Source organism: Elephantulus edwardii, unplaced genomic scaffold (assembly GCF_000299155.1).
Source record: "Elephantulus edwardii isolate Elephantulus edwardi_28Jun2011 unplaced genomic scaffold, EleEdw1.0 scaffold00048, whole genome shotgun sequence".
NCBI classification, from domain to species: Eukaryota; Metazoa; Chordata; class Mammalia; order Macroscelidea; family Macroscelididae; genus Elephantulus; species Elephantulus edwardii.
Window position 1 is genome coordinate 904,589 of NW_006399798.1, and position 12,200 is coordinate 916,788.

At 59.3% G+C, this 12,200-nt stretch overlaps 2 protein-coding genes across 3 annotated transcripts; one reads left to right on the forward strand and one right to left on the reverse strand.

Annotated features, from left to right (window-relative positions):
• Nucleotides 1–4,008: 4,008 nt before the first annotated feature.
• DUS1L (dihydrouridine synthase 1-like (S. cerevisiae)) lies at nt 4,009–7,999 on the forward strand. Its single transcript, XM_006886129.1, has 13 exons — nt 4,009–4,245; nt 4,409–4,517; nt 5,282–5,332; nt 5,592–5,704; nt 5,823–5,905; nt 6,058–6,161; nt 6,256–6,400; nt 6,577–6,673; nt 6,760–6,845; nt 7,063–7,208; nt 7,504–7,541; nt 7,702–7,777; nt 7,860–7,999. The coding sequence occupies exons 1-13, from the start codon at nt 4,009–4,011 to the stop codon at nt 7,997–7,999; spliced, it is 1,425 nt and encodes a 474-aa protein (XP_006886191.1).
• A 497-nt stretch (nt 8,000–8,496) lies between these two features.
• GPS1 (G protein pathway suppressor 1) lies at nt 8,497–12,064 on the reverse strand. 2 transcript variants are annotated; one of them, XM_006886130.1, is made up of 14 exons: nt 11,912–12,064; nt 11,406–11,498; nt 11,082–11,263; nt 10,665–10,829; nt 10,344–10,479; nt 10,189–10,266; nt 10,032–10,092; nt 9,743–9,828; nt 9,501–9,595; nt 9,252–9,357; nt 9,087–9,167; nt 8,871–9,008; nt 8,665–8,799; nt 8,497–8,571 (listed from the first exon to the last, which is right to left on the reverse strand). In XM_006886130.1, exons 1-14 carry the CDS (start codon nt 12,062–12,064, stop codon nt 8,497–8,499), a joined length of 1,584 nt encoding a protein of 527 aa, XP_006886192.1. The 2 variants fall into 2 exon arrangements, with proteins under 2 accessions (XP_006886192.1, XP_006886193.1); XM_006886131.1 differs by lacking the exon at nt 11,912–12,064 and having other exon boundaries at nt 10,665–10,841; nt 11,406–11,501.
• Between the last annotated feature and the right edge of the window lie 136 nt (nt 12,065–12,200).

Sequence of the window (12,200 nt, forward strand, 5' to 3'; positions counted from 1 at the left end):
TTATTAATAACTTAATGAAAGTTTACAGAAAACTTGGGTCTCCATTCATTCATTGTTGCACATATTCCTCCCTACCCCCCTCCCCATATTTGTGTTTTATTGACTATGCAAAGGCACTCGACTGTGTGGATCATAACAAATTATGGCTAACACTGAGAAGAATGGAAACCCCAGAACACTTAACTGGGCTGCTCATACAGAATCTATACGTAGGCCAATAAGCCGTTGTCTGAATGGAGCAAGTCAAGGGCATGGTTTAAAATCAGGAAGGGTGCGTGTCAGCAGTTCCTCCTTTTTCCACAAAGAGAAGAGTAGAGTATTTCTCCACTCTACCTTGGCCAGTCGGGGGAGTCACAGCAGTTTCAAGGGCAGGGGGCCATTTCTCATTTTTCTTTTTCTGCACTCCCTGTTTTAACTGTCAGCTATCTCCTGGGGTAGGTCATAAAATCTTTTACAGTTTAGGGGTAAACATTAGTCAGATGATTTACTGTTTCCTGGAACATTGGTGGATTCAGGTAGGGTCAGAAGATCACCAAAATGGCATCTAGTTTACACCTTAAAGGAGAAAAAGAAAAGAATCCCATATTTGAACTCTTACTGAGTCTAGGTGGATTCTTGGGTTTATGCTGTATTTGGGTTTTTTAAGGTTTGTTTTAAAAAAAAATAAATAAAAATAAAGCCTTCTTAAATGAGATGCTGTACGTTGTTGTTTAGTTTCCAAAGTCTTAAACTGTAGCTGTCAGCAATTTTATCCAGTTTTAGCCTTGCTTTCTTAGATTTGTTAAGCTTCTCAAACCTTCACTCCAGAAGTCCAGTCCCGTAGATACCATTTTAAGTTTTCAAAGTAATGACACTGAAAAAGGTAACAAGATACAAAACGGGCAGAGGACATAAAAACACAGGTCCCTGAAGACATTCAGATGCCAATAAACACATGAAGAACCATTCAGAGATATGCAAATCAGAGCAACAAGATGTCACCTCACCTCAGCAACACAGCAAAGGCTAACAAGACAGTAAACAACAAATGCTGACAAAAACGTGGAGACACTAGAAAACTCTCTTACAGTACTGGTGTCAACATAAAACAGTGCAACTCCTGTGGGAAGGAGGAGCATGGACGCTGGACTCTATGAGGAAGAATGCGGCATCAGGAGTGGAGGAAGACTCATCAACCACCTACCTTACACTGATGACACAACCTTGCTTGCTGAACGTGAGGAGGACTTGAAGCATTTGCTGCAGAAGGTTAAACACGGCAGCCTTCAACACGGATCACATCTCAACATCAAGAAAACAAAAATTCTCACCACTGGACCAAGAGGCAATATCATGATGCATGGAGAATGACTTCCTCTTACTTGGATCCACAATCAATACCTTGCTTAGCACCAGTCCAAAGACAGGAGACATACTGCACTGGGAAAGTCTGTAGTCAGGGACCTCTCCAAATTATTGAGGAGCAAAAATGTTAAGTTTGAGGACTAAGGTGCATCCGATTCAAAGCTGGCCTTTTCTTTCAGTCACTTGCTGCACATCTGACAGTTGGACAATATATAAAGATAAAAGAAGAAGAACTGCTGCCTTTGAGCTGTGGTCTTGGAGAAGAGTACTCAACACCCCATGGACGGCCAAGAGAACTAACAGACACGTCTTGGAGAAAGTGCAGCCAGAGTGCTCCTTGGAGGCAAGGCTAGTGAAGCTTCGTTTCACATACTTTGGGCCCGTTGCTAGGAGAGGTTATTCTTTGGAAAGGGACATCATGTCAAAAGAGGAAGAGCCTCAATCAGGTGGATTGACTCGGTGACTGCTGCAATGGGCTCTGGTGTGTCAGGAAGTGTGAGGATGGCGCAGGATCGGTCAGGGCTCAGATCTGTTGTTCTTAGGGTCATGGTGCATCGCAGTGAACGCCACAGCACCCAACAACAGCAATCTTTATGGACACTGCAATCCGGGAGGTTCAAGCATTTGGCTGCTGACAGGTTGGCAGTTCGAACCCAACAGCAGCGTCAAAGGAAACGAGGAGGCAGTGTGTTTCCGAAACGAGTCATGGTCTCTGGAAACCTACGGGGCAAGTCTACCCTGCGCGGAATCAGCACGTGGCCCCAGGCCCCAGGTCTCTGACCTCCGACCTCTGACCTCCGACCCCGCGCACCACGCACCATCCCGGGCGCGGGCATGGTTTCCCGGGGACGAATTTGCTGACGCACCGCCAGCCACCCGGACCGCCCTGCGCAGCCCCTTCCGGCGGCGACTTCCGGCGACGACTTCCGGCAGCGACTTCCGGCGCGGAGCCATGGGGCCGGTGTGGACGTCTGGCAGCCTCGGCGCGGCGCGGGCGGCGGGAAGCGGCAGCGGCGGGCAGTGACCTGGCCGGCGGAGGGTCCACAGCGTTCGAGGAGCCCAGGTAGCGGCGCCCCAGCCGGGAGGACGGGACCCCGTGTCGGGAGGGCTCCGCGGGGAGGCCGGTGCCACCAGTTTCCCGGGTCGGCGGCGGCCAGCGGGGCGCGGCCGGAGGCTTGAGCTCGCGGAGGGAGGCTGCAGGCAGCGGCCAGGTGCCAGCGTCGGTGCCGGGGGTCAGGGGAGACCAGGCTGTTCAGACATGGGCAGTCTCGGTAGCGTGGGCCACTGCTGTGTGGCTCCACTGCTCCCCCAAACGCCGGAGCAGCCGGGGGGTGTCGGTCCACAGTCAGATGAGACAGCGTAATGTGCGGGAGGATTGAGGGTTGCGGTCAGCGGGAAGCCTAGCCCGCAGCCTAGCAGCCTGTTGCGTCCATGGTGAAGCCACTGGCCGGGAAGGGTGGCCCCAGAAAGCGTGGGGGAAGGCCTGTGCTGTCTCACCTTGGCGCTGGTCACCCGAGGAGGGAGGGGGTGCGGCAGCACCCAGGTGACCACAGATGCGCCGCTGATACGTAACCAGCTGACCTGTGGTCCTGCCGTGGGGGGCCCCTTGTGTCTCCAGCTAAACTCCGGGGCTTGTCGAGGCCCCCGAGGGTCGGATGGCTGGCCCAGCGGCTCTCCCCGCTTGCTCATGCCGCCTGCTCGTGGCGCAGTAGCATTTCCACCAGCGGGCACGGGTGCTGTGTCTCAGGTCGCTGAGGCTCAGAGTGACCGTATGTCACAAGCAGCCTGGCCCCGCGCTGCGGTTGCTCTGTTGGTCCCCCTGTTGAGTGTCTTCACATCAGAAGGGCCCCAGAAAGGGGTCTGAAGTCACTCGCCTTGTGCAGCATGCAGGGTGCTGGGTTTGGATCAGACCCACACTGCAGCCCAGGCCCCAGTTTTTAGGATGCCAGGGAGGGGGAGGACCCGGCTTCTCACAGACCAAGGGGGCTGCAGCCTCCTCCAGGCGGCCTGCAGATTTGCTGACCAGAAACCAGCCTCGCCCAGATGATAACCTGCCCCCAGCCACGTGGCTCAAAGACTGCAGAACAGCCCTGGAATTGATAAGGTTGAAGATGCGGTGAAAACTCTTTGGAAACGGCTAGCCAGGAGACGCTGGAAGTCAAGCAGGAGCCTTTGCTGAACGAGGTTGTGGCTGACGCTGAGGGCACCTGCTCCCCGGAAGCATGAGTTGTTGCCTTGACGCTCAGATCCGCAAACATGGAATGGACAGGGCGCGCCAGTGCTGTCTGCTCTTGAGCATCAACCAAGGGCGGGAAAGCGCCAGATCCTCCGTGAGACCACCGCGTGACCAGCTAGCACGCCTTGAGAAGACAGACAAGTACACTGTCCCCTCTGTACCACCGACAGGCCCCTGCTGCTGGCTGACCAAGGAGGTGCTGTGTGGGCGGGATTGCTAGGAGGCTCAAAAGCTGAAGAGCACTAAAAGATCTGGAAAGCCATGGCAGCAGCCCAGAAGCAAGGCCGGAGAAGCCACAAGGGGCCTTCCAAAGCCGGACTAGAAGCATGCGATGAAAACCAATTCTGTTCCAACTTTTTAAAAAAAAAATTAAAAAGAGAGTCATCCATGGCTGAGTGTCCCATCTCTTTCCCTGCAGGGCCGGGACGATGCCCAAACTGCAGGGCTTTGAGTTCTGGAGCTGCACCCTGAGGGGGGCCCGCCATGTGGTAGCCCCCATGGTGGACCAGAGCGAGCTGGCCTGGAGGTTGTTGAGTCGCCGGCATGGGGCCCAGCTGTGCTACACCCCCATGCTGCACGCCCAGGTGTTTGTGCGTGATGCCAATTACCGCAAGGAGAACCTGTACTGCGAGGTGTGCCCCGAGGACCGGCCCCTCATCGTCCAGGTAGGCCCACCACCCCAGAGCTGACCCAGGGAGTGGGGGGACGGGGGGGACAGCAGAGCTGGCTCCCAGGTGAGCCTGGAGCCTGTGGAGGCTGTGTCCTCGCAGCAGGGGCCCCTGCAGCCCTGCCCTGACACTTGCCCACTATGCTGTTTACCCTTTTTAGTTCTGTGCCAACGACCCTGAAGTATTTGTGCAGGCTGCTCTCCTGGCCCAGGATTACTGTGACGCCATCGACCTCAACCTAGGCTGCCCGCAGATGATCGCCAAGAGGGGTGAGCTCACACCCAGTGACACTGGGTCATGGTGACCCTTGTGTGAAGTCTTGAGGTCACGCACCCCCACCCCTGGAGTGGGGCCAGTGGGCACTCAGGACATCACGAGGTTCCCAGATAAAGAACTTGCAGAGAGCTAGCCCTCACTCAGGTCCAGCCACTCTGCGGTACCTGTTCAACAGACTGTGGAAGCTGGGCAGACAGAACCTTTGTCACACAGACTAGTACTGGGTTCTAGAAACTTCTTCCTAGCCCAGCCTGTGGCAGCTCAGTGCCTGGTCAGCAGCAGCACTGGCGTGGGTGCTGACCTCAGACTTGTCCTAGGAGGCCTCATGTGGCAGATGTAGGAGGCAGGATGTTAGGGCATCTGCCTGTGTCAGGGAGAGGTAGGTGCAGTGTCCTCACCCTGAGAGTCTCAACTCTGCGTTCTGGAGGCTCAGGTCTCCTCCCTCTCCAGCTGTGGGCGCTCATGCCTGGCCCCAGAACCGGCCAGCTCACGTCCACCTCTGCACACCTGGCTGTCAGCATCTCTGAACCCTTGACATTTGGGGCACTGGGTCTGAGACTTCCTTGTAAGGAGGTCACTTGAGAGGGCCAGCAGTGGCCAGCTCCTGGGCCTGAATACTCCATGGGGTGCTGGACCCAGAGCACCCTGCCATTTTTAGGTGGACTGAGCAACAGGGAAGCTCAAGAGGGACAAAGGCAGTGGTGGCCTCAGCCTGTCCACTGGAGCCGTGGCCAGCGCACTGTGCTTGCCTCCACAGGCCACTATGGTGCCTTTTTGCAGGAGGAGTGGGACCTGCTTCAGAGGATGAGTGAGTTACCACGTGAGCCGTGCTGGTCAGGGCCGGGGGGTTCAGCAGGGTGGGGGCTGCACACACTCGGGCCAAGCACCTCTCCCTGGGACCTGGAAGAGGTCGCGTTCCCTCAGTCAGGCAGCGGGTGCCATTGGCAGGGCCCCAGCTTTGCCCTGGACCCATGGTCCAGCTGCTGGCCTCGTAGATTTGGGGCAGAAGGAAAGACCTCTGGATGCCGTGCCCTCCATGTTCCTCAGAGCATGCTCCTTGTCCCCAGTTACGCTGGCCCACGAGAAGCTCTCTGTTCCCGTAACGTGTAAAATCCGTGTCTTCCCGGAAATTGACAAGACAGTGAGGTATGCGCAGATGCTGGAGAGAGCTGGCTGCCAGGTAAGCAGGGCAGGGGTGCAGGGTGAGCAGCCCTGCCTGGGTCAGGGGAGCCGTAGCTCCCTCGGGAGGTTGGAGTGAGTCAGGCTGAGCTAGGGCACTGACCAAGCCTGTGTCCCAGCTACTGACTGTGCATGGACGCACCAAGGAGCAGAAGGGGCCCCAGGCCGGCCCTGCATCCTGGGAACACATCCGAGCCGTGCGGTGAGTGCAGCCCTGGGCAGGGCAGGAATGCTCTCGTGGGGACTTGAGGGAGTGGCCTAAGTAGGAGGGGCTGTCCTGCTCGGACTGAGGGGGGTCCCTGCCAGGGTGAGGCTTGGGACTCCCTGCTCCTCGCTGAGTCTGTACCTGCACAGGAAGGCCGTGAGCATTCCTGTGTTTGCCAACGGGAACATCCAGTGTCTGCGGGATGTGGAACGCTGCCTGCAGGACACAGGCGTACAGGGTGTCATGAGCGCAGGTGAGGGCCAGATCATGAATGCAGGTGGTGGTGGGCTGTGCAGGGGCCCCAGATTCAGGGAGCATGGCCCCAAGACTGCCCTCATCCTCAACAGAGGGGAACCTGCACAACCCTGCCCTGTTCGAGGGCAGCAGTCCTGCCGTGTGGGAGCTCGCTGAGGAGTACTTGGATCTGGTGCGACAGCACCCGTGTCCTCTGTCTTACGTCCGTGCTCATCTCTTCAAACTGTGGCACCACACGTGAGTGGGGACCCCACCTCCCCAGGCAGCTTGGGTGTCTGCAGGTGACATAAGCCCACCCAGCATGGACGTGGTGGCACTTCCTGATGGAGGTGCAGACCGGAAGTGGGAGGGCAGGCAGGTGATGCAGGCGGGAGGGGAAGGAGATGCACCCCCTGATACGGCATCTGACTCAGGCTGCAGGTCCATCAGCACCTCCGGGAGGACCTGGCCAAGGCAAAGACCCTGGAGGACACAGCCGCTGTGAGCCAGGCACTCAGACTACAGTGTCAGGCAGGTGGCAGCAGGCAAGCTGGGAGTTGTGGGGGGCTTCAGGGGACTGGGTCCTAATAATGACCAGGACCTCTGGGCTCTTGCAGGAGGACATGTCCCGACAAGAGGGAGAGAAGCCCTCAGGGGGCTTGCCTTTCTTCCACTGGATCTGTCAGCCCTATGTGCGGCCAGGGTGAGCCTTGCGTAGTGTGCATGGGGGAGGTTGGGGTGTACTGCCTGGCTCCTTCCTCACCCCGGGCCTGGGAACTTGAGGGAGGTGTCAGACCTTTCCTCCCCAGGACAGCACTCTTGGCCTCCATCTGGGGGGGGGGGGGGTCCTTGGCCTAAGCTCTGGGCTCCCTGACCTCACTAGGAGGTGTGCTCAGCTCTGCCCACACCTCTCCCATTAGGCCACAGGAGGGCAGCAAGGAGAATAGCCCCGCTCGCAGCAAGCGGGCCCTGGAAGAGGAGGGGGACCACCCTGAGGTCTTGTCCAAGAACAAGCAGAAGAAGAAGCTGAGGAACCCCAATAAGACCTTCGATCCCTCACTCAAACGTAGGCTGCTCTGCTCTCCCACAAAGGACTGGCCCAGGACATTCCTGGATTCCCCTACCCCTATGAGACGTACAGTTGGTCTTAGTGTGTACCGCTCTGGGTGGGAGCCTCCAAACCCCAGTTCTCTGGCAGCTCTGGGAGTCAAGGTTGGGGTGTGGGATCAGCCCTCTCTGGTCAGAGATGCCCTCTCCTTGCCACCACCCCTGGCTGAAGACAGCTCTGAGGTCCCTTCCTGCCAGCGGCATTGGTCACTTAAACACCTTCTTCTCCTAAACACCTTTTTTTCTTTTCCCAGCAAAATATGCAAAATGTGACCAATGTGGAAACCCAAAGGTGAGTGTCAGTTCTGGCTGTCTCTCCCACATATCCTTGTGCCGCCAAGCCCACCCAGGACAGCCCACCTCCAGGGTGTCCCCCCCCCCCAGGGACGGCTGCTCCCCGGCCCTGCGGGCAGCCATTGGACTGTCAGGCTCACTGGCCTTCCTGTGTCCAGGGTAACAGGTGCGTGTTCAATCTGTGCCGGGGCTGCTGCAAGAAGAGAGCCTTCAGGGAGTCCGCAGACTGCCCAGGTGAGGCCTGTCTGGTGGGGCCCTCCGCGGGGTGTGGAGCCTGATACTTGCTCGGCACAGACTCACCACCCTGTCACCCCAGGTCATGGGCTGCTGTTCAAGACCAAACTGGAGAAGTCTCAGGCCTGGAAGGGGGACCAGCCCCGGCTGCAGGAGCCACCTCTGCCCGGGCCCAGTGGGCCAGGCAGCCTCCCTGAAGTCTTGGGCAGTGCTGTGGCCTGAGGCCAGCAGAGCTCACACAGGATTGCTGCTGGGCCTGGACATGGCCGAGCATATACCTGAACTCAGGGATCTCCTGCGGTAACCAGGACAGGGTAGTGGTCTGTCTGCCCTGGGGCACCCCCCCCCCCGCCCCCTTCTCCTGCTATTCCAGTCTGTTCAACATGAACAATAAACCTGCCAGTGCCCAGAGCAGGCCAAGGCTGTGGACCAGAATCCAAAAGCTCCCTTCTTTGAGCACCTCCCAGCCGATGCACCCAGCTCTCAAGGTTGGTCCTGGAGAGGAGGGCCTGACGCGGGAGCTGGCCTGAACTGACAACCTGGGGGAACACCTGCAGAGCAGGAAGAGGCGAAGCCAGAGGCAGTTTGCAGTCTGTCCTTTAATGAGCTGAAATGCAGTGACTCCAGTTACTCCAGAGGCCATGGGCCCGCAGGGCAGGGCAGTAGGTACCTCCCGCAGCTAGGTCTAAGGACTGCAGATGGGCCGTGCAGGTCACACATCACATGTTGGTGCTCATCCGAGACTGGCTGTTGGCTGGGGTCAGTTCCCCCTGACTCCCTTCCCGGGGAGGAGACTGAGGAGAGGAAGCGGCGAGGCTCAGCCAGGCGCACAGGCACCCACCCGTGCCCACCTGGTGTGCGGGCCACGTCCCCCCAGGCACGCCCACCTTCACATGGATTTGGTTGCGCAGCACTGCAGCGCGCAGGATCATGGCCTTAGCCCTGCGCTGAAACTCCTTGCCCATCAAGAGAGATTTCTCGAAGGTGGTGCTGCGCTGGTCCACATCACGTGCATGCAGAATCTGCAGGGAAGCAGGGTTCAGTGGAGCTGGGACCACCCCCCACTGCTGCCCCCGGTGTGGGTTGTGCCCACCTTGCTGTGCGAGTCGATCCTAGCGTTGATGAGCCCCTCCAAGATCAGCTGGGTCAGCTCGTCCTCCAGTGCAGCCACTGTGGTGTTGAAGGCAGTGGCCATCTTGCGCATGTCAGCAGACACATAGGGGCTAAAATACTATGGGGTGGAGAGGGGTGCATCAGCAGCTGTCCGGTGGGCTGTCCAGAGCCACACCCCACCTTGCCCCAGGCTTACCTGGATGAGGGCTCGGTTACGGATCTGGGTATACAGGGTCCTGACATGGGGGGCCAGGTACATGTCCAAGAGCAGGTTGTCCTGGTATATAAGAACTATCAGGGGTGCCTCCTGGCTGCCTAGTCACCCAGGACAGGCCTCCCACTGGCTAGTCAAGCGCCCCACCTTCATCTCATCCAGCATCTTGAGGCACGAGGCATACTTGGACTCGTAGAACTTGAAGATGATGTCTCGGACCTGGGGTTCCAGCTCCAGGAACAACTTGAAGGAGCTGGGGGCGGGGTGTGTCAGCCTCCTCAGAGCTCAGCCCCTGCACCTGGCCTGCCTCTGGGCCCAGGAGGAGCCCCTGGGCTTCGGTTCCCAGGTGGAGGGGACAAGAGGGCTGGGGAGGGACTATGGCCGCAGCCCACCCACCTGCTGGAGATGACATTGCGCTGCAGCTCCTGACGGTCAAAGGTGGCCAGGGCACACAGGCCCCCATACACAGCCACATTGCTTGGGGAAAGCAGCTGAGGGCAAGAGGAAGGATCAAAACCCCAGCCACTGGTCAGTCCAGAGCCAGGCAGGGGTCAGAGAAGCCCTCAGTGCCAACTAGGGAAGGTCCACAGCACGCCCCAGCCTGAACCCATTGCAGGACAAATCCTGGCCAGGCTCACCTCAGGGAAGTCGCAGTGGTCGAAAGAGGCCAGCAGGAAGCACTTGGCAGCTTGCTTGTACTTGCGGGCTGCCAGCTCGGCCAGTCCTGGGGGTAGACAGGACCTGGAGCCATGAGCGGGCAGGAGCCACAGGCCCTGGCTGTCCCCTCCAGCATCTGTGCCTCAGCACGGGGTTTGGGGTCAAGGGATTAGGGACAACAGTGCCACTACGTGGTCGAGGGAAGCAGGGAGTTGACCACTGCAGGCCCTGCCATAGATCCCAGGTGACCAGCCTGTTCTAGTCCCTCACCTGCAGCACACTTGAGCTTGGTGAGGATGGCCTGGGTCTGGCTGTCTCGCTCCCCGCGCTGCTGCAGGGGAAAGTGACGGGGCCATGAAGCACCCACCCCAGCCTCTCCAGGAGGGAAGGGGGTAGCAAGGGGAAGGGGGAGCCGTAGGCCTGTTACCTCGGCGATCTCAGGAGTGGACTCAGCCTTGCTGACGTAGCTCAGCACATGGGACCAATTCTGCAAGTAGACGCTGACCTGCGGGGCAGAGCGGGCAGACTGAGCCCAGCAACCTTGCCAGTGGCTCACCACCCACCTGTTGGGCCTTGGCCCACCTTGATGACGTTAAGACACATGTTGATGACGTGCTTGGCGCTGGTGCAGTAGTCACGGGCACGTGAGTAGCACTTGAGGGCATTGCTCAGATCCCCACAGTCAAGGTAGTGATCACCCAGGTCATCATGACCACGCCTGCAGACCCCAAGCACAGACTGCGTCAGGAGCCCAGACCCTGGATGCACCTGCTCCCCTCAGCCCCCAGATCCCACCCTCGACAGGACCTGATGTCGTCCTCGATGGGTCCTAGCCCCCACCCTGGACGGCACCTGAGGCTGTCTCCTTGATGGGTCCTGCCTGGCCCCCACCCTGGACGGCACCTGATGCTCTCCTTGATGGAGTTGCCCTTGTAGTTTTTGAGGTCTGTGTCTAGCTTCTCCAGCTTCAGCAGTGCTTTCTTCCTTGTGGCCTCCACCCAGGCCGTGTCCAGGGGCGGAGGCTCCACACCACTCTCAGGGATGGCATCGGGGGCATGCTGCAGCTCCCTGGGGGAAGATGGCCATCATCCCCAAGGCTGGCATGGGACACAAGCTGGCCCTGAGAGGTCACACCTGCAGGCAACTCCTGGCTGTCCCCAGTGAAAAGGCACCCAGTGTGCACCGGGTCCCAAGCACCTTGGAGTCTCAGCCCCTAAGAGCTCTATGAACAGCTGGCTGAGCGAGAGGACCCTTCCACAAGCTTGTCCCTGGGAGCCCAAAACCAAGTATGCAGGCGGGGTGACCACACCACCTGCTCACCTCGTGGCCTCAGAGAGCTTACGGTGGATCTCCTCGTACATGTCCACATTGAAGGTCCTCTGGACAAAAGACAGGGCCATCTTTAGGGCCTCTACCCGCAGTGGCGGACAGTGGTCAGCAATGAACTGCAGGCGCTCGATGCGCATCAGGCCACTGTAGCTGGCTGCGTACTGCTCCAGGTCCTGAGGAGGCAGAGGGGGCTCAGGGCTGGACTGGAAGGCTGTCCAGGTAGGTCTGGGTCAGAGAGCTGACCTAGCACCTCTGCAAAGGACTGTCCACCCCCAGGACCTGCACGCCCCCCACCCCGGCCCTGCGACTGCGTACCAGGGTGGGGTTCTCCACCACATAGTTGATGTCAGGTGCATTTTGGGGGTCCTCTTGGGGATCCACATCAATCTGCATGGGCTCCACCGCCCCCTGCAAGATGAGGGGCCTGCACAGACTCTCACCCATCCCCCAGGCCCCCAAAGAGTCTCCAGTGTGCCCAAGTGAAGCCCCGGCCCGATTCCAACCCTAGAGGGGCAGTCACAGCCCAGGGCTGCCCTGCACACTCCCGGTCAGCATCCTCAAAGCCAGAGATGCCCAGGAGGCGGGTCCTGGGCGCAGGCGGGGACCCTGGAATGTGCCCACAGCCAAAGCAGCAGTACAGGACCAGAGAGTCACACTCATGGCCCGGGGCACACTGTGGTGGACGCTGGCCTTCGGCCCTACAAGACAGGAGACCCCAGGCCCGGCGCGGCGGGCCGGCACCCCCCAGCCCCTGCGCTCGGCTCCCTGGCGTCCGGTGGCGGCCCGGGCTCTGGCCGCCGGGCCCCTCTCTTGGAAGGTACCTCGTAAAGCAGCGTACAGGCCGACAGACTGGCGCTCAGGCTGAAGTCCCCGGCCGTGCCCGGCAGGAAGAGGTCTGCCCTACTGCTGGGAGGGGCGCAGTACAGATCTGTCACTGAAGAGGAGGCCGAGCTGGGGGCCGAGCTATCCCTCATTCTGGCCTGACTCTCTGCACCCCCCGACCCTGACACAGAGCTGGCTGGCTGCTGGGGGGAGAAAGAGCGTTAGCGGCGCCGAGAGCTGCGGCCCGAGCGGCCGGCTCGGGGCCTCCGCGCGCACACGCAGCCCCAG